Source organism: Erinaceus europaeus, chromosome 7 (assembly GCF_950295315.1).
Source record: "Erinaceus europaeus chromosome 7, mEriEur2.1, whole genome shotgun sequence".
NCBI lineage: Eukaryota > Metazoa > Chordata > Mammalia > Eulipotyphla > Erinaceidae > Erinaceus > Erinaceus europaeus.
The window spans coordinates 80,184,348-80,205,772 of record NC_080168.1 but is presented as its reverse complement, the minus strand read 5'-3'; the positions used below and the strand labels follow the sequence as shown (position 1 = coordinate 80,205,772).

Below are 21,425 nucleotides of genomic sequence, written 5' to 3'. Positions count from 1 at the left end.
GGGCCAGGTGGGATGCATTGGATCGACCTTCCCGTGGTGCATCCCGTGAGTACCCATACACTGGGGAAACTGACGATCCTTCCTAGCCGACTGAATCCACATGGATCCCAGTCACCTTCAAAGCCAGCAACAAGCAGATATCAGGCTCAACCTGACGCTGTTGACTGGCTACGGAAGAAGGGCAAATGCTAGAAGAAGAAGAAGGGGCCAGGTGGTGGTATACCCAGTTGAACACACATGCTCCCATTCTCAAGATCCCAAGTTCTACCCTCCAACTTCCTAACTACAGGGGAAAAGCTTCACAAGTGGTGAAGCAAGTCTGCAGGGTGGGGTGTGGTGGGTTAGGGTGGTGTGGGCTATGTGTGTGTGTGTGTGTGTGTGTGTGTGTGTGTCTTCACCCTCCCTCTACCTCTCCCTAGCAAGTCTGGAAAGGTAGGGTGTGTGCGTGTGTGTGTGTGTGTGTGTGCGCGCGCGCACACGCGCGCGCGATCTCTCTCTACCTCCCAATACCCTCTCAATTTCTTTCTGTATTATCATCTAAAAATAGAAAGAAAAAAATTTCTGCCATGAGTGGTGAATTCTAAGTGCAGGCACTGAACCCCAGAAATAACCCTGGAGGCAATAAAAAAATGATAAAATATTTTTCAACACAATAAATCCTTTTGAATGTATATTCTATTCATCATTATATAAACCCTGATTCATTCCTACACTATTCGTTTATGTATTCTGGGAAAGAGAATTGGCTCAATTAGTCCAATGAATATATCTGCATGATTTATACCCAATTCTAGACACCTTCAATTGCTAGAACTTTCCATCATTTTCTCAGGTCTAATTTAAAATATTCTAATCAGGATTCTTCTGGAGGCAGAGCTAAGAACAGTAGCAGCTATGTTTCTCTCTTCTCCTCTCCTGGGTCAACTAGGAATACAAAAGAAGATCATCTGGGACACCTCAACAAGACAGGATTAGAATGACTACAGGAACCCACCAAATCACTGGTGAGTGCAAACACATGTGGATTGTGGACAAGAGGAGCCTAGGGAGAGATTAAGTGGCTGGTAACAGTCTGGCAGTTTCTAGTTCAGACTCCACCTCAAGTTTGTTTCACCAACAAAAAGACTGCTGAAGGTAGGAGAGAACACCCCTAAGACTCACCAAATGCAACTGTGAGTCTCCACTGGTACAGCCCTCAGAAGCTGGAACAGCAGGGGGGAAGGTCCTGCGCTGATACCAGAAGACAGAGAACTAAGGAGGAAACTCAGGAGAAGATCTATATCTCTGTGGCCTGAGTGATCAGTAATTTAAAAGGTACTGAAAGAGGGGCCTCATAACATACTATATAGAATGGTTAAACCAACAAGAAGAAATACTGGAGAAATGAGCCAGGACAAGAGTCCAGCTAAAAGCCACCCAAAGGTTGAAGCACTAAATAAAGAGGTCAATATCCAAACACTAGTTAAATCAGAGGAGAGAGTAAAGTGTTTGAAAGAAATGTCATCAGAAATGCAGAAACAGAGATCTGTTTCTCTCCTCTCCTCTCCCGGATCAACTAGGAATACCAAAGGAGACAACCCAGGGCAGAAACAAGACAGGACTAGAATGACTACAGGAACCCACCAAATCACTGGTGAGTGCAAACACACTTGGCTGGTGACAGAGAGGAGCCTAGGGAGAGACTAAGTGGCTGGTAACAGCCCGAGGGTCTATCAGTTGAGACACCACCTCCAGTCTGTTCCACCAACAAGGGAACAACTGAAGGGAGGAGAGGACTCCCCGGAGACTCACCAAGTGCAACTCTGAGTCTCCATTGCTACTGCCCTCAAAATCTGGAGCAGCAGCAGGAAGGGACACCAGGGGACAGAGATCTAACCAGGAAATTCAGGAGAAGACCTAGACCTCGGTGGCATAGCTGTGGGGCTGTGAAAGTATCTTTCCATAACCACTGGACTATCACTGCCACATCCTGCCTTATCTCTTAGTGAAGAGTCAGTGATTAAGTTAAGAAGCCTACTTATAGTTAAAAGCCCTCAGGCTCCCATAGCCTACAGAGAAAAAAAAAAAAGAGCCTTTAAATCACTCAGCTCCAACTCAGGGATTAAAATACTATTGAAACAACTGTTAACTTCCACCACTGTGAACCCTTTAATTACCTTACTTAGACACAAGTCAATCCAGAAAACAGTGATCAGTAATTTGAAAAGTACTAAGAGAGGGAACTGATAACATAATATATAAAACGGGTAAACCAATAAGAAGAAATACTGGAGAAACAAACCAGGACAACAGTCCAGCTAAAATCCCCCAAAGGGTGAAGCACAAAATAACGAGTTCAACATCCAAACATTAGCTAAAGAAATACTCACAGGAGTGAGTAAAGACTTTGAAAGAATTGTAATCAGAAATACAGGACCAACAAATGAGACGCTGGAAGAAAACATTAACTATCTCAAGGTTATTAGAGAACTGAAAGCTGAAATAGCTAAGATAGAACACAACTAGCTGAACAAGCTAAAATAGTATCAGAACAGGGAAACAAAATAGATGAACTCCAGAAAACAGTAGAGGGCAGAGAGAATAGAATCAATGAGGCTGAAGACAGATTGAGGATGAATTAGAGAACTAAAAAAGAAGTAAGAGATCTCAAAAAGAGAATAAGAGATGCTGAAAACAACAACAGAGACCTATGGGAGGACTTCAAAAGAAACAATATACGCATTATTGGCTTACCAGAGGAAGAAAGAGAGGGAGGCAAAAAAAAGCATTCTTCAGGATATAATAGCTGAAAACTTCTCTAGTCTAGACAACATCAAAGACATAAAGATTCAAGAAGCCCAGAGGGTCCCAACCAGAATTAACCCAGACTTAAAGACACCAAGACACATCATATTTAGAATGGAAAGGAATAAGGATAAAGAAAGGATCCTGAAGGCTGCAAGAGAATAACAGAGTCACCTACAGAGGAAAACTCATAAGATTAGCAGCAGACTTCTCCACACAAACCCTCCAAGCCTGAAGAGAATGGCAACATATCTATCGAGTGCTTAGTGAGAAAGGCTTTCAACCAAGAATACTGTATCCTGCTAGACTGTCATTCAAACTATACGGAGGCTTTTCTCAGAAAAGCAACAGTTGAAGGAATCAACTATCACCAAGCCTGCCATGAAAGAAGTTCTATGACAACTAACTATATGCCACCAAGCTAAAGAACCTGAAAGAAATGGACAATTTCCTACATACCAACGTACTTCCAAAATTAAATAAAGAGGAACCAGATAATATGAACAGTCCCATCACAGCTAATGAAATTGAAACAGTTATCAAAAACCTTCCAAAAAATAAAAGTCCTGGACCAGATGGTTTTATAAATGAATTCTACAAAACCTTCAAAGAAGAGTTAATAACTCTACTTTTAAAAATCTACCAAAAGATTGAAGACACTGGAATACTCCCTTCCAGCTTCCATGAAGCCAACATCACTTTAATACCAAAAGCAGACAGGGACACATCCAAGAAAGAAAACAACAGACCAAAATCTCTGATGAACATAGATGCTAAAATACTGAACAAAATTCTAGTCAACCAGATACAGCAGTATATTCAAAATGGATTCCAGAAGAATTTAAAGACGGGTGCTGTCTTTGTTGATCTCACAGCAGCCTATGACACGGTCTGGCATCGTGGTCTCTTAGTCAAGATCTCAAGATGTCTGCCTCCATGGGTGGCCAACACTATATCGTTTCTTCTCCAAAACAGAAGATTCCGGGTGCATCTGAGTGACAAGTCTAGCAGATGGAGACTTTTCTCAAGTGGCCTCCCCCAGGGCTCTGTTCTGGCTCCTACACTATTTAATATTTACATCAATGACTCCCAGAAAATTCTTCAAGGAAGTTCATCTATGCCGATGACATCTGCTGTGCAACTCAGGCATCCAAGTTCGACATCCTCGAGGAAACACTCACGAAAGACATGTCTCTGATATCTGATTACTGTAAAAAATGGAGACTAATCCGTAGCACTGCAAAAACGGTATCATCTGTTTTCCATCTATACCATGCCTCGGCCTCATGTGAGCTTAATGTGCAGCTTGACGATACGAGAATCCGGCATGAAGCCCAGTCAGTCTATCTTGGCGTTACTCTCGATCGCACTCTGTCATTTCACGAACATCTCATCAAAACTGCAGCAAAGGTGGGCACGAGGAATAGCATCATTGCAAGACTGGCCAGCTCCTCATGGGGCGCAAGCGCTTCCACACTACGATCATCATCTCTAGCATTATGCTATTCCACTGCAGAATACTGTGCCCCAGTATGGTTCCATAGCCCCCATGTCCACTTGGTCGATTCCAAATTATATTCCTCCATGAGGATAATTTTTGGAACCATCCGTTCCACCCCGGTTCCATGGCTGCCAGTTCTTAGCAACATTGCCCCGCCAGATATTCGTCGAGATGCGGCATCATCTAAGTTCATTTCCCACGTCTACGCTAGACCGGACCTGCCAATATACGCGGATATCTTCGCCCACCCTGTCCAACGCTTGACGTCTCATCACCCAATCTGGTCCCCTACGCCTACACTGAACTTCTCTGTTCCAGACTCTTATAAACAGAGTTGGCAGTCAGCTGAGGTAAAGAACAAACACCTCATCACAGACTCCTGCAAGCGTCAACCCGGCTTTGACCTAGCACGTTATGATTGGGCCCTCCTCAATCGCTATCGAACAGGCCATGGCCAGTGCGCCGCTATGTTCCATCGCTGGGGAGCAAGAGACGACCCGAACTGCCCCTGTGGCTACAGACAGACTATGACCCACATAGTCAACGACTGCCACCTCTCCAGATTCAAAGGAGGTCTCAAAACTTTACATCAGGCTCAACCTGACGCTGTTGACTGGCTATGGAAGAAGGGCAAACGCTAGAAGAAGAATTCAAAAGGTAGTTCATCATGACCATGTGCGGTTTATCCCAAGCATATGTAAATCAATCAATGTGATCCACTACATCAATAAAAGCAAGACCAAAAACTGCATGCTCATATCAATAGATGCAGAGAAAGCCTTGGACAAAATACAACATCCCTTTATAATCAAAACACTACAAAAAATGGGAATAGATGGAAAATTCCTGAAGATAGTGGAGTCTATATATAGCAAACCTACAGCCAACATCATACTCAATGGTGAAAAACTGGAAGCATTTCCACTCAGATCAGGTACTAGAGAGGGCTGCCCACTATCACCATTACTATTCAACAGAGTGTTGGAAGTTCTTGCCATAGCAATAAGGCAGGAGCAAGGAATTAAGGGGATACAGATTGGAAGAGAAGAAGTCAAACTCTCCCTTTTTGTATATTACATGATAGTATACATAGAAAAGCCTAAAGAATCCAGCAAGAAGCTTTTGGAAATCATCAGGCAATACAGTAAGGTGTCAGGCTACAAAATTAATATTCAAAAGTCAGCGGCATTCCTCTATGCAAACACTAAGAAGTTAAAAGAAGCTGAAATCCAGAAATCAATTCCTTTTACTATAGCAACAAAAACAATGAAATATCTAGGAGTAAAGCTAACCAAAGAATTGAAAGACTTGTATACTGAAAATCATGAGTCACTACTCAAGGAAACGGAAACAGACACAAAGAAGTGGAAAGATATTTCATGCTCATGGGTTGGAAGAATTAACATCATCAAAATGAATATACTACCCAGAACCACCTACAGATTTAACGCTACCCCCATAAAGATCCCAACCATATTTCTTAGGAGAATAGAACAAATGCTGCAAATGTTTATCTGGAACCAGAAAAGACCTAGCATTGCCAAAACAATCTTGAGAAGAAAGAACAGAACTGGAGGCATCATACTCCCAGATCTCAAATTGTATTATTGGGCCATTATCATCAGAACTGCTAGGTACTGGAACATGAATAGACACACTGACCAGTGGAATAGAATTGAAAGCCCAGTAGTAAGCCCCCACACCTATGGACATCTAATCTTTGACAAAGGTGCCCAGACTATTAAATGGGGAAACCAGAGTTTCTTCAACAAATGGTGTTGGAACAAATGGGTTGAAACATGCAGAAGAGTGAAACTGAACCAAAATATTTCACCAAAACAAAAGTAAATTCCAAGTGGATCAAGGACTTGGATGTTAGACCACAAACTATCAGATACTTAGAGGAAAATATTGGCAGAACTCTTTTCCGCATAAATTTTAAAGAGATCTTCAATGAAACGAATCCAATTACAAAGAAAACTAAGGCAAGCATAAACCTATGGGACTACATCAAACTAAAAAGCTTCTGGACAGCAAAATAAGCCACTACCCAAACCAAGAGACCCCTCACAGAATGGGAGATCTTTACATGCCATACATCAGATAAGAGGCTAATAACCAGAATATATAAAGAGTTTGCCAAATTCAACAATAACCCCATCCAAAAATGGGGAGAAGACATGGACACAATATTCACCACAGAAGAGATCCAAAAGGCTGAAAAACACATGAAAAAGTGCTCCAAGTCTTTGATTGTCAGAGAAATGCAAATAAAGACAACAATGAGATACCACCGCACTCCTGTGAGAATGTCTTACATCAGAAAAGGTAACAGCAGCAAATGCTGGAGAGGTTGTTGGGTGAAAGGAATCCTCCTGCACTGATGGTGGGAATGCCAATTGGTCCAACCTCTGTGGAGAACAGTCTGGAGAAAGCTAGAAATGAACCTACCCTATGATCCTGCAATTCCTCTCCTGGGTATATAGCCTAAGGAACCCAACATACCCATCCAAAAAGATCTGTGTACACGTATGTACAATTTGTAATAACAAAAACCTGGAAGCAACCCGGGTGTCCAACAACAGATGAGTGGCTGAGAAAGCTGTGGTATATATACACAATGGAATACTACTCAGCTATTAAAAATGGTGACTTCACCGCTTTCAGCCCATCTTGGATGGAGCTTGAAGAAATCATATTAAGTGAAATAAGTCAGAAACAGAAGGATGAATTTGAAATTATCTCACTCTCAGGCAGAAATTGAAAAACAAGATCAGAAGAGAAAACAAAAGTAGAACCTGAACTGGAGTTGGTGTATTGAACCAAAGTGAAAGACCCTGGGGGTGGGGGGGAATACAGGCCCAAAAACGATGACAGAGGACCTAGTGGTGGTTGCACTGTTATATGGAAAACTGAGAAATGTTATGCATGTACAAACTATTATATTTGCTGTTGAATATAAAATATTAATTCCCTAATAAAGAAACAAAAAAATTCAAAAAAACCAAAATTTTCTAATCATAATTTTAAAAACCAATGATCAAGAAAGAACTTTTGGCATATTTTTTCTTTTATATTCAAAGTGTTTTCAACTTGAAAAAACTAAAAATATAATTTAAAAGGATTGGTAGGAAGAAATCCAGTTAAATGTATGGCTTTTTTTCTGACTACATAATTAGGCACAGTCATTAATAATTTATTAAATTTAATCATTGTTCCTGCCGTATTTTAGTATATTAATTATCAATCACTTATTGATTAGCAGATGTTAATGTTATATTAAAACACTGGGGAAAAACAAAGTCTGTATTATGATTTCTAATAAAACTGTAATCCTAACAAGAAAATTTACTGTGAATGCATATGTTTCTTAAAGTTGTGATTGGCATTTGGTCCTTTCTTGCCTATGTCATATCTTACCACTTTCATGTCTTCTGTCCCAATCTTAATGAACTGGTAGGAGTACATTAAATAGACTACATTATCATATATCACCCACCATACCTTTGAACCAACCACTGAAAATATTGTTTATTATAAGGCTTATTCTACTCAGAAATCATAGCACCAAGTTATTTACCATGAAACCTCCGTACCAATCTAGACTGCATGGTCCTTCTCTGCAGTATCACAAAATCCTGTTCAATTCTATCAGACTCTATAGGGTTCTGTTTCTTTGTCTCTCCTGCTAGCACCATAAGGATAATAACTGAGTTAAATCTTAGTGTCTTTGATATCTGGCACAAAGGCTTATACAAGTTAAGCACTCTAACTGGTGAATTAATGATGTAATTAGTAATTCAAGGACTAGGTACCAATTCAGGTTGTAGATCAGCAATCTAGCTATGTGATTTCATGCTTTTGATACATAAGACTCTAACCAGGCCAGATGATGGTGCACCTAGTTGAGCGCACATTACAATGCACAAGGACCCAGGTTCGAGCCCCCAGTCCCCACCTTGCAGGAGGAAAGTTTCACAAATGGTGAAGCAGGGCTGTAGGTGTCTCTCTGTCTCTCACGCTCTCTATCCCTCCTTTCCTCTCGATTTCTGACTGCCTCTATCCAATAAATAAATAAAGATAATAAAAAAATTTTTTAAAGAGAAAAAAAGACTATAACCAGTTGCTTCTACAATAGTGCTTTATCACTGAGTAGTTTATCTTCATCTTCTTTTTTAAAAAAATTATTAATTTAATATTGATTTACAAAATTATAAGCTAACAGGGGCATAATTCCATACTTTTCTCACCACCAGAGTTCTGTGTCCCTATGCCCTCCATTGCAAACTGCATTAGTTCTCCCAAGATCACAGATATGGATTGACTATTATTTCTATTTGCCCATTTTTTCCTATGGTCCTGTCTTCTCTTCCTTTCTAAATCACACCTACTACTTCTAAATGTCCTTCCCTTTTTCTTTCCCCCTCTTCTCTGGGTCCTGATGGGAGCTGAGTTCAGAGCCCTCTGGTCATCTTCCCTTAACATTTACTCCTCTGGAAGCATAAAGCAAAATTCTTTATGGAGTGCAGAAGGTGGAATATCTGGCTTCTGTAACTGCTTCTCCATTGGACATGGGCATAGGCAGGCCAATACATATCCCCATCCTGTTTCTATCTTTCTCTAATGGATCTTCATCTTTTATCTAAGTATCCTCTCAACCTATTTCACCTTATCACAAAGTTCTTGCTTGTTCTATTCCCACAAAAGGTGAAAAAAAAGACAGATGAATGGCAGCCCACTAACCTAAAATATTTCTGCAATATAATCAGTCATTTCAACTGAATTTAATTTCTTTTTGGTCATCAGCGGCTGTCACTAAGCCAAGACGTCTGTTTTTTTTTTTCTTTCTTTTTTTCCCCCTCAGAGAAAGAGGCAAAGAGATAGTAAAACAGACACAGCATGAAGCTTTTACAAGTGTATAAGTTTTAAATATACATTGAATTGAGTTTTAAAATATATTTTAAAAGATACTCCACAATACAGTAAATGCTATAATGTTGATATTGCTTATGGATTATATATTTATGGATGCAGGGCAAAGCAAATTAGAATTATAGTACAGAACATATTTAGTTATATATAAATATTAAATGGCATTTAGAAATTCAAATTTGTACTTTGGCTCTCTTAAATTTCAGTACAAATAAATTTCTATTGCAAATTAGATAAATATGCCTATTTACATATTAGAATATAACCAGAAGGATTTTATTTTACTGCATAATTTATCACAACTCTTAAATTTCTTTCTGTAGGCAAAAATATTAATATAGAGTAAAATAATCTTCCCTTTTGTTGCTCTTATTTTTTATTGTTGTAGTTACTGATGTCATTATTGTTGGATAGGACAGAGAGAAATGGAGGAGGCGGAGACAGAGAGGGGGAGAGAAAGACACCTACTGACCTGCTTCACCGCCTGTGAAGCGACTCCCTGCAGGTGGGGAGCCAGAGGCTCGAACCGGGATCCCTGCACTTTGCGCCACGTGCGCTTAACCTGCTGCGCTACTACTACCCGACTCCCGAGTAAAATAATCTTAATAAACTTAGACAATTGCTTCCTCCTCCCAAAAGCCCCAAACACATTAACTTTCTATTAAGTTTTCTTTCAGATTACCTCTGGAAGTCCATTAGAAGTTGTAATTCCAAGAGAATTCATAAAAGGTATAAAATTTTTGAAATAAACATTTTTCACCTGGAAAAGATAAAGTTACAACATAGTCATTAAACAGTTAAATTTATGTCACTATTAACACTATAATGAAAGTTCTCTTTCATTTTGTGGGGTTTTTTTCTTTAACCCTCTTATTTGATAGACAGAGAAATTGAGAGGAGGGAGGGAGGCTGGGAGAGAAAGAGACCTGCAGCACAACTCCACTGCTTGTAAAGCTTTCCCCTGCAGGTGGGGATAGAGGACTTGAATCTGGGTCCTAGCTCATGATAATACATGTGTTCAAACAGATATGCCATCAGTTGGCCCTACTTTTTAATTTTAAAATTCCTGTATTTATTAGTGAGAAAGTGAATTACTTAGAACATGTGATGCCAGGAATTGAACTTGAGACCTTATGCTTGAGAGTTCAATTATCTACTGTGCCACTTCCTAGTTTGTGAAGATAAGAGAAATCACAATTAAAAGTGTATATCCAATTTGGTTTGACATTTATAATTAACTCAACTAGTAACTTTTTAACACTTGTAAGGCAGATTCAATGTCTTAAAATGAAGGTAAGTAAAGAATTGTTATTCTTCCTCTAAATAGGGCTGAGAAGAAACCTCAATAAAACCAACATCAATATTCCACATTTAAAAATGATGATGAAATTAAACAACTTAATCAAATTTATAAAGATATAAAATGGCAGAGCTCAAATTAGTATCAGTTCTCACTTTTTTTTTTTTTTTTGGTGGGTTATTGCTGGGGCTCAGTGCCTGCACTACAAGTTCATTACTTCTAGAGGCTATTTTTTCCCTTTTGTTACCCTTGTTGTTTATTCTTGTTGTTACTGTTGTTATTGCTGTCATTGTTGTTGGATAGAACAGAAAGAAATCGAGAGAGGAGGGGAAGACAGAGAGGGGTAGAGAAAGATAGATACTTGCAGACCTGCTTTACCGCTAGTGAAGCAACCCTCCCCACTGGGGATTTGAACCGTGATCTTTATGCCAGTCCTTGCACTTTGCGCCATGCAGTTCCTACTTCTACTTCACAAATAAGACATAAGATTTCAGCCTCTGTAATATCAATAATTATCAATTTTGCTATCTATTTATCTAGAGCATTTATATAAAGTGAGTAGTTCTAGTTAATCAATTAGTATGGCTAGCCAATAATAATGTAACCATATATATATAGGTAATTGTGAATGTCAGTCATCACCAAAGCTTTCAATCAATTGTACTTTAAATTATAAAAATATTCTTTAAGGGGTCAGGCAGTAGCACAGCAGGTTAAGTGCACATGGCACTGAGCACAGGTACCTACGTTAAGGATCCCGGTTTGAGCCCCCGGCTCCCCACCTGCAGGGGGGTCACTTCACAAGCAGTGAAGCAGATCTGAAGGTGTCTATCTTTCTCTCCCCCTCTGCCTTCCCCTCCTCTCTTGATTTGTCTCTGTCTTATCCAACAGCATTAGCAACAATAACAGCAACAACAGTAACAACAACAAAATGGAAAAAATAGGTGCCAGAAGCAGTGGATTCATAGTGCAGGCACCAAGCCCCAGTGATAGCACTGGAGGCAAAAATAAATAAATAAATAAATAAATTTACTTTTTTTTGAAAAAAATAAAGTATTCATTAAAACTGAGAAATGAAAACTGTTTTATTCCTGATTTTCTTTTTTTTTTTTTTAGAGAGAAATGGAGAGAGGAGGGGAAGACAGAGAAGGGGAAAGAAAGACACCTGCAGACCTGCTTCACTGTCTATGAAGCAACTCCCCTGCAGGTGGGTTATTCTTGATTTTTTAAAAACAAAATTCCTGATTTTTAAAAACAAAATTTCTTAAGTAGTGCTGAAATTGAGAACATTAATGATTTATAATTAGAAAACTGTCCTTACTTTTATTTATAATTTTTAACTAAGCAATAGATTACAGTGAAATATATACCTCATCTGTATTTTTCAGTTTGTTAGCAAAGATAATTTGTTATTCTCAAAAGTAAAAAAGTATAAAGCTGCTAAACCTATAGATCTATATTTTTAAAATTAAAAAATACCAAGATCTATATATCTTGAGAACGTTTTTCAATGCTTCTTAAACTAGTTGTTTTTTAATTTAATTTTAATTTTTTCCTCTTGTTACCCTTGTTTATTGTCATTATTATTTTATCGTTATTGCTGTCATTGTTGTTGGGTAGGACAGAGAGAAATCGAGAGAGGAGGGGAAGACAGAGAGAGGGGGAGAGAAAGAGAGACACTTGCAGACCTGCTTCATCACCTATGAAGCGACGCCCCTGCAGGTGGGGAGCCAGGAGCTCGAAATGGAATCCTTACTTCGGCCCTTGTGCTTCCTGCCATGTATGCTTAACCCGCTGCACCACCGCCCAGCTCCCTTAACCTAGGTTTTGAGATCCTATGATCCGATTCCTTCCCAAAGGTAAAAGAGAAATTCCAAAGACATGACATTTTTACATCAAGCTATCTGATGATACTGAACTGTGGATAGTATAACTATAAAAGAAACAGTATTTATACAGTGAAAGGAGTAACAGGAGCAAATACGCCAAAGTTAATGCTCACTTAGCAATTAGCTAACATTCTTTGGAAATTCGCTTACTCACTATAAGAAAAAGAGGTTGAATACATTATTTGTAATACATTTTCTAATTCCAACATTCTAGGTCTGCTAGGTGGTTTAGTGACAGCACATCTTGTAAGGAAAAAAATCCTGAGTTTGATCCCCAACACTACATAAAACAGCAGTGTGCCAATTCCAACATCTTAGATTGTATGAATTTGAAAAGCATGTGTGTGTTCTCTAACAGCTGAGTAATACTTAGAAAGAATTTAATTACTAAAGATTAAACAAACGTTACTTCTGGTATCACATATCACTAACTAAAACACTATGGTTTTCTTAGCAGGGTATCTTAAAACATTAGGAATAGGGAGTCGGGCTGTAGCACAGCGGGTTAAGCGCAGGTGGTGCAAAGCACAGGACCGGCATAAGGATCCTGGTTCGAACCCCAGCTCCCCACCTGCAGGGGAGTCGCTTCAAAGGCGGTGAAGCAGGTCTGCAGGTGTCTATCTTTCTCTCCTCCTCTCTGTCTTCCCCTCCTCTCTCCATTTCTCTCTGTCCTATCCAACAACGACAACAACAATAATAACTACAACAATAAAACAACAAGGGCAACAAAAGGGAATAAATAAATAAAATAAATATTTAAAAAAAACATTAGGAATATCAGTTATCATAGAAGAATCAAAAAACAAACACAATTGAAAACTACAGCCTTAAAAAGACAGGCGTTTCATGGATTTGAGAGTGAGGGAGCTACTATCTTGAATAACAAGTTAAGGGAATATGAAATTAAAGTGTTTCTAATATTTTGTTGTTTCAAAAAATTAGCATAAATGACAAAAGCCAAGCTCATCATTAAAGAAGCAGATGTACTATGAGGAAGCACTTACATCTAAACCCACTTTAAGTTAAAGAAATTATAAAGTCAAATTACCTCATCTATATTACATTCATGTTCTTTGCAGAGAACTTCAATAATTCTTGTGTCATTTTCAAGTTGTTTTGCTACCCGTGCACTCCTGTTCTGACCTCGCCTTGGTGTCCGAGGTGAACCATTAATAGGTATTACAGCAGTTTCTGTAAAAACAGAAAATTAGATAAGAAAATTATATAGTAGCTATCAGGGGAGGGGATGGGATACGGAGATCTGGTGGTGGGAATTGTGTGGAGTTGTATCCCTTTTATCCTATGGTTTCCTTTTTATAAATAAAAAAAGATAATGATATACTATTATACTTCTCTCACTCACTCCAAAGCTAACCTTATCAAAGTAAGAACTGCAAAAGCTGAATAAGGGCAAGAGACTGGCATACTTTAACAATGACTCTTTAGTCACTATCAGGCCACCCCATCAGCTGGGCCCCTAGTTGAGGAGTCCTGAGATTCCCAAACAGACATGATGGGCCTAGACCTCGAATAAATCTTTTTCTCCATTGTTACTCGTCATCTCTATCAGGAACAACACAGTAGACCCCTTTGTGGGCTCCCATAGGACCTTGCCCTCAATGTGGATCAACAACAGTAGAGAACGTTCCATCCTCTAAAGGGAGACAACATGTTCTATCTTCCACCTGAGGAAGATGGGTCCTGAAATTGGGGCAGCTTGGAACGTTCCTACTCATAACCACAGAATGTGAGCTCAGATCTACAGGGATGCAGAGGACACATAGGCTCCTAAGCTGAATACCGACCCGAGATCTCATCAAATCGATGGGGTTATAGTCAACAATATTTTATAAACCTTTCCCATATCTGGGAGCTACTCTTTTCCCTGATCCAGCTTTCGGGTCCTTTTTCCAGCCATGACATCATCACCCCAGACAATAACTTGGGTTCACCTGTATGTTAGCAAAAACCAATAATGTCATGGGCCCCTTGGAATAAGGGCAAGAGACCCCAAATCTTCATCTGCAATATTCTTGCCTTTAGGTTCATGATTAGTCAACAATTATATCTTAACTCTTTTCCAGCCACCAGGTTCCAGATGATACCATGATACCAACTGGACTTCCCTGGGCAGATGACTCCAACAATATGTCCTGGAGCCCCACCTCCCCAGACCCTTGCCCCACTAGGGAAAAAGAGAGACAGGCTGGGAGTATGGATTTATATGCCAAGACCCATATTTAGTGAGGAAGCAATTACAGAAGCCAGACCTTCCACCTTCTGCACCCCATAATGACCCTGAGGCCATACTCCCAGAGGGATAAAGAACAGGAAAGCTATCAGGGGAGGGGATGGTATAGGGAGTTCTGGTGATAGGAATTGTGTGGAGTTGTACCCCTCTTATCCTATGTTTTTTGTCAGTGTTTTCTTTTTATAAATAAAAATTAAAAGAAAATTATACAACCCACTATATAAACTAAAGGAGAATTCCAATTATAACTTGGAAAGTCAGAAATAATATAGGCAGCATCCTGCTATTTTTATCTATTTGCTGCATTAAAAAGATTACCAGTCTCATCTATTTATTATCTCTTGAAGTTATGTACTGGCAATAGATTTTGCTAGTCTTATTCTCTTCTGTCCTCCAATTAGGCCAAAAGGAAATTGTAACATGCTTAAAGCTCCACAGACTAAGAGCAAAGAAAATGAAAGCAAGGGAATGGTCAACTTATAAACCAGTTCTAAGTGTATCCTATTCAGTCTGCAAGGGGAAAAAATGTTTTAATATTAAAAAGTCCTGAAAATAATAAGCAAGTGTTTATGGATTCCATTTGTAGATATAAAATGGAATAAACAAAATGTTAAATATCACCATAAATTATGGTACTTTTAAAATATAAATATGTGATAACAAATATTGATTGTTTTTTAATTCTCTTAACTACTTTAATCACCACCAGCTAAACTGATGTGAATTTATATTTTAAGGGAATTATAGATATCTAGGTATAAAAAAGATTAACTGGGGTTGGGGAGATAGCATAAAGGTTATACAAAGTCTGACGAACTCTCAGAAGGCTAGAAATGGACCTACCCTATGATCTTGCAATTCCTCTCCTGGGGATATAGCCTAAGGAATCCAACATATCCATCCAAAAAGATCTGTGTACACATATGTTCTTAACAGCACAATTTGTAATAGCCAAAACCTGGAAGCAACCCAGGTGTCCAACAACAGATGAGTGGCTGAGCAAGTTGTGGTATATATATACACAATGGAACACTACTCAGCTATAAAAAAATAGTGACTTCACCATTTTCAGTCCATCTTGGATGGAGCTTGAAGAAATCACGTTAAGTGAAATAAGTCAGAAACAGAAGGATGAATATGGGATGATCTCACTCTCAGGCAGAAATTGAAAAACAAGATCAGAAGAGAAAACAGAAGTAGAACTTGAACTGGAATTAGCATATTGCATCAAAGTGAAAGACTCTGGGGTGGGTGGGTTGGGGGGAGAATACAAGCCCAAAAAAGGATGACAGAGGACCGAGTAGGGGTTGTATTGTTATATGGAAGACTAGGAAATGTTATGCATGTACAAACTATTGTATTTGCTGTCAAATGCAAAACATTAATTCCCCAATAAAGAAATTAAAAAATAAAACAAAATTTTTAAAAAAGGTTATACAAAAGACTACTGCCAGAGACACAAGGACACAGCTTTAATCCCCAGTACCACCATAAGAAAGAGCTGAGGAGCCCCTGGCTCCCCACTTGCAGGGGAGTCGCTTCACAGGCGGAGAAGCAGGACTGCAGGTGTCTATCTTTCTCTCCCCTTCTCTGTCTTCCCCTCCTCTCTCCATTTCTCTCTGTCCTATCCAACAATGACATCATCAACAACAATAACTACTACAATAAAAAAAAACAAGTGCAACAAAAAAGGGAATGTAAAAAAAAAAAAGCTGAGTAGGTGTCTGTCTCTGTCTATATATATATATATATATATATATATATATATATATATATATAATCTTTATCATTAAAATAAAATAAAGAAGGGGTCAAGTAGTGGTGGTGCACATATTAACATGTGCAAGGATCCAGGTGTGATCCCCTGCCTACCACCTGCAGGAAGGAAGCTTCCTTGTTGGTCTGCTTCTAAATTCTGGCTTCTAAGACCCCTTCTGTTGCATTGCTTGTGGTCTATTTACATAATCATTGTTTTGTTCAAACTGGTTTAATCTCCACTGGTTCAAGCGCTTTTTCCTTCTCCCTACCCCCTATCCTATGTACATCCTCTTCTGACCTGACACTTCCGCCTCAGGAGATATATATAGGACAGGATTGTGATTAGAGATAGCTAGATCGAACTGCATTCCCGCTCAATAAAGATTGAACTGCATCCCACTCAGTCATGAGTCCCTGGTCGTCTCTCTCCTGCCTGTGAAGCTAGCCTGGCACTACCTAAGAAATTGAAACAGGTCTTTAAGTGTCTCTTTTTTCTTTCACTTTCTATCTCCCCTTTCCCTCTCAATTTATTTCTACCCTGTCAGATAAAAAATAAAAAATAAAATGTTTTTAAAAAATTACCTCTATGCCCAACCAATAATTAACTTAATAATAAATAAAAAGAATAGAGGAACATATTAAAGTATACCAAAGGAGCCAGTCAGCAAAAATTAAACCATGAGATAAGCATAAGAACAAATCACAGATCATTGAATAAATTACACACACAAAAAAGAGAAACAAAGGAACTTAAAAGCAAATCAACTAATGACAAAGTATAGATCTTATTTATTTATTTATTTAAACCAGAGCACTGCTCAGCTCTGTTTTATAACAGAAAAGGAGAATGAACCTGAGACCTTTACATATCCACTATTAAAAAATAACCTTTGGGAGTCGGGTGGTAGCGCAGCAGGTTAAGCTCATGTGGTGCAAAGCACGGGGACTGCCGTAAGGATCCCGGTTCAAGCCCCCGGCTCCCCATCTGCAGGGGAGTCGCTTCACAAGCAGTGAAGCAGGTCTACAGGTGTCTATCTTTCTCTCTCCCTGCTCTGTCTTCCCCTCCTCTCTCCATTTCTCTCTGTCCTATCCAACAACAACATCAATAATAACTACAACAATAAAAAACAAGGGCAACAAAAGGAAATAAATAAATATTTTAAATTAATAAATAACCTTTAGGATTTCTGATTTAGTCAACCTCTCAAATTATACATATCCTTCAATATTCAGTTCAAATGTCATTGTTTTCACATGGTCTTCCTTGGTTTAACCCAGCTACAAAGTTTGTCTGTCTCTTGAACTTTCATAGTATTTACTGTATTTTAGCCTACATATCTTTCTACCAATTACTTGCTTGCCTTATCTATACATATCTTATGCTATGTAATGGCAGAATCAGATAAAATGTTTAGTATCCTATCTCAACTCTTAGAAGTATGTTTTGAACCTATCAGACAATAGGTAAATTACTGAATAATAAAGGAACAAAGGCATAAATTAAGTAAGATACTTACTATATGGTTCTTTGAGCAATGCAGGAGGTGAGAGTTTGATAAAATAGTCAAGAACACACAGCAGTAATTGAAAGGAAATCACTAGATCATCTTCCATTTGTAATACTTCCCCTAAAAATTAAAAAAAAAAAAATTAGAAGTTTTAGCTAACAATAGAGATTGAATTTTTTTTTATTTCTTTCTTAGAGGATTAATGGTTTACAGTCTACAGTAAAATACAATAGTCTGTATATGTGTAACATTTCTCAGATTTCCACATAACAATTCAACCCCCACTAGGTCTTCCTCTGTCATAATGTTCCAGGACGTGAACCCTCCCCCTCACTCAATAGTCTTTTATTTCAATGCAATACACCAACTAGAGACTGAAATTTTTAAGTTAAGGAAAATTGTGAATGTAGGTATAACTATATAACTATTTATTAAACAAGTAGTAGTAGAATGTCAAAACCTTTTTTCCCCTTAGAAACTAAAAACTAATTTTAAATGCTTTTCAAATTAAAAATGAATACAAGTCTACCTTTAAAATTAAACATGTGTTTAATTGTAGAACAGAGCATAAATGTTATAGTTATACTTAATGAATGTTATAGTTATACTTAATGACTTAATAGTCAACTTAATGATAATGAAGATAATCTGAAAATGGGGAGGCTACAGAGAGCAGAACACTAAAATTCTGTTTCTTCAAAGTAAACTAAAATATATTACTTTAAATCAAAACAACTATAAATTATCTAACATTGCCTTTCCATATTTGAAAATATTTATTTCATTTAATTCATGAGACAGAAAAGAAGCTAGAGCAGCATTCTGGCATATGCTGTGCTGGGAATCAAACTCAGGGCCACATGATTACAAATCCAAAGAGCTTTCACTACACCACACTCACTGAGATTTATTTTATTTCAGTATATTTTATTGCGGAGCTAATGGCATACAATGCAGTCATTAACACATGGGTACAGATTTTCATCCTCCCCTGAGAGTTCTTTGCAGAATCCTCTCACCCACTGTTTAGGTCCTTTTATATCATCACACTCCTCAGTCCCCCAAGTCCTGTGCTTTATGTATTCACACCACACCCAGTCCAAGTTTTACTTTGTGTTTTCCCTCTCTATCCTTATTTCTTTTTTTATTAGTAATTTTTAAAAATATTTAGTTATTTTCCCTTTTGCTGCCCTTGTTGTTTAACATTGCTGTGGTTATTGAAGTCATTGTTGTTGGATAGGACAGAGAGAAATGGAGAGAGGAGGGGAAGACAGAGAGGGGGAGAGAAAGACAGACACCTGCAGACCTGCTTCACCGCTTGTAAAGCGACTCCCCTGCAGGTAGGGAGCCAGGGGCTCGAACTGGGATCCTTACGCTGGTCCTTCTATCCTTATTTCTTAATTTCCAACTAACAGTGAAATAATTTGGTTCTAACATACTTTTTATAATATTAAAGAAACATAAATTAGGCAATAATACTATATGTGGCAAAACATTTATCTAATTGTAAACAACTTCTTTCACATCACCTGAGTATTTTATTCTGTAAAATCAGAACAAATGACTCATATTTTAAGGTAGCACATAGTGTGATTTTGTTTTTAGAAAACTGTATCTTTGAATCCATTGAATTCACCCATTTTTAACCAGAATGTATATACAAAAATATGTATGAAATGATATACATGGAATATATGGAAAGGATAATTTCAATGGTGATTATTTTTAGATAAAGAATGGGTGGTACTAAAGTGACTAAAACATTTTGAGCTTAGTCCAAATGAATGATCAAGTTTTACACTGTAAACATTAGCACCTAAGGAACAAATGGTTTTTACCTTTAGCTAGTAAAAACGTGATCCAAGAAATTTTTAGCACCAGCAAAGAATTTATTTCAGTAGCTATCCTAGTAAACAAGAAAAAGAGTTCAGTTTTCCAATTCTGCCCATTTTTTCCCATTTTAAAAATTATACTCGAGTTAACTGCATACTAGAACACAATCTACTTTAAATGTCCAGTTTATACACAAACTCATTTTGCTTTAATTCAGTCAGTGTTTATATCAAAATATTTATATTCAGCCCACAGAAAAGTATACATTTTGTAAATAAAGTATTTAGTATCTCAATTCTAATCTAAAAATAAGCATAGAAAATAGCACACGATGATGTACATGGCTTCAAATTAATATTTTTTGTTCATTTCGTTTTTGCTTTTATTTTGAGCCAGGGCCTAAGATATGACTTCACTAACTTCTTCATTCAGAAAGAGATAAAGGGAGAAACACCACAGTACCAGAACTTCCCTTTGTGCCATGAGACACTCAGGTGGTGCTGAGGCTTGAACCTGGGCTATATGGCAGATGCCCTATGTAGTAAGCTATCTCTTTGGCTCCTTTTTTTTTAAATTTATTTATTCCCTTTCATTACCCTTGTTTTTTTATTGTTATAGTTATCATTGTTGTTGATGTCAACATTGTTGGATAGGACAGAAAGAAATCGAGAGAGATGGGGAAGACAGAAAAGGGGAAAGAAAGATAGACACCTTCAGACCTGCTTCACCACCTGTGAAGCGACCCCCCCCTGCAGGTAGGGAGCTGAGGGCTCCAACCAGGATCCTTACACTGGTCCTTGCACTTTGTGCCACCTGTGCTTGACCCACTGTGCTACCACCCAACACCCGGCTCCTTTTCTGTTCTTTGGTCTCTAGTCAAAATTAACACTATAAACAGGAAATAGAGGCTTTAGTCTACCAATTTAATATTAGGCCTAGATAATTTTGTCATGGTCATTCACTTGTAGGAACTGACAGATTCATATAAACTAATATACAATTTCCCTTTATATCTATAATCTTCAATACTACTATGAGGCACAGAAACTTAATTTACTATTCATTCTGTTTCCAAAGATACTAGAGCTTCTAAGTGGGTTTATTCTTTGAGCACATATATTTTTGATTTTGAAATTTTTTAAATATAGACTTTAATATTTATTACACAAACTCAACTCTTAAGTATTCATTAATAAGGTGCTTATAATATTTCCAAAAAAGATTTAGTTAGTGAATATGCATTTTTCTCAACTTAAACATGACTAGTTCTCCCTTGAAGTAAAAGGTATGCTCTCAGCAAAGCAAACAACTTAGAAGTAGCCAAGAAAATGAAACACGTAGTCAGTCAAGCCAGCTCTAACATTACTAATATTTGGGATGATTACAATACTTTGAAAACAAAATGTAAAAAATTACATGCTCTGAACTACTTACAAACTGCTGGGTTGTGTCAAATATATAAGCTCACATGTCCTGAAAAAGAAGAGACAATATATTAACATTATGGTATTTTTAAAAGTGACTTTAAAAGTGTTTTATAACTTAGAAATTATATCATGCCTTATTTGCATTAAGAAATATATGGTTTTTAATTTTATTTATTATTTATTTTAGACAGTGTCAGAGAGAAATTGAGAGGCCGGGAGAGATAGGGAGAGAAAAAGAGAGA

At 37.8% G+C, this 21,425-nt stretch overlaps 1 protein-coding gene across 3 annotated transcripts in view; it reads right to left on the bottom strand.

Annotated features, from left to right (window-relative positions):
- Positions 1-21,425, bottom strand: part of RB1 (RB transcriptional corepressor 1) — a 182,463-nt gene that overhangs the window by 117,861 nt on the left and 43,177 nt on the right. For all 3 annotated transcript variants that reach the window (XM_060194840.1, XM_060194842.1, XM_060194841.1), the window contains exons 5-9: positions 21,191-21,229; positions 19,762-19,829; positions 17,933-18,043; positions 13,455-13,597; positions 9,900-9,977 (exon numbers count right to left, since the gene is read on the bottom strand). In XM_060194840.1, the coding sequence (XP_060050823.1) occupies positions 9,900-9,977; positions 13,455-13,597; positions 17,933-18,043; positions 19,762-19,829; positions 21,191-21,229 (439 nt within the window). The remainder of the gene's footprint in view (positions 1-9,899; positions 9,978-13,454; positions 13,598-17,932; positions 18,044-19,761; positions 19,830-21,190; positions 21,230-21,425) is intronic.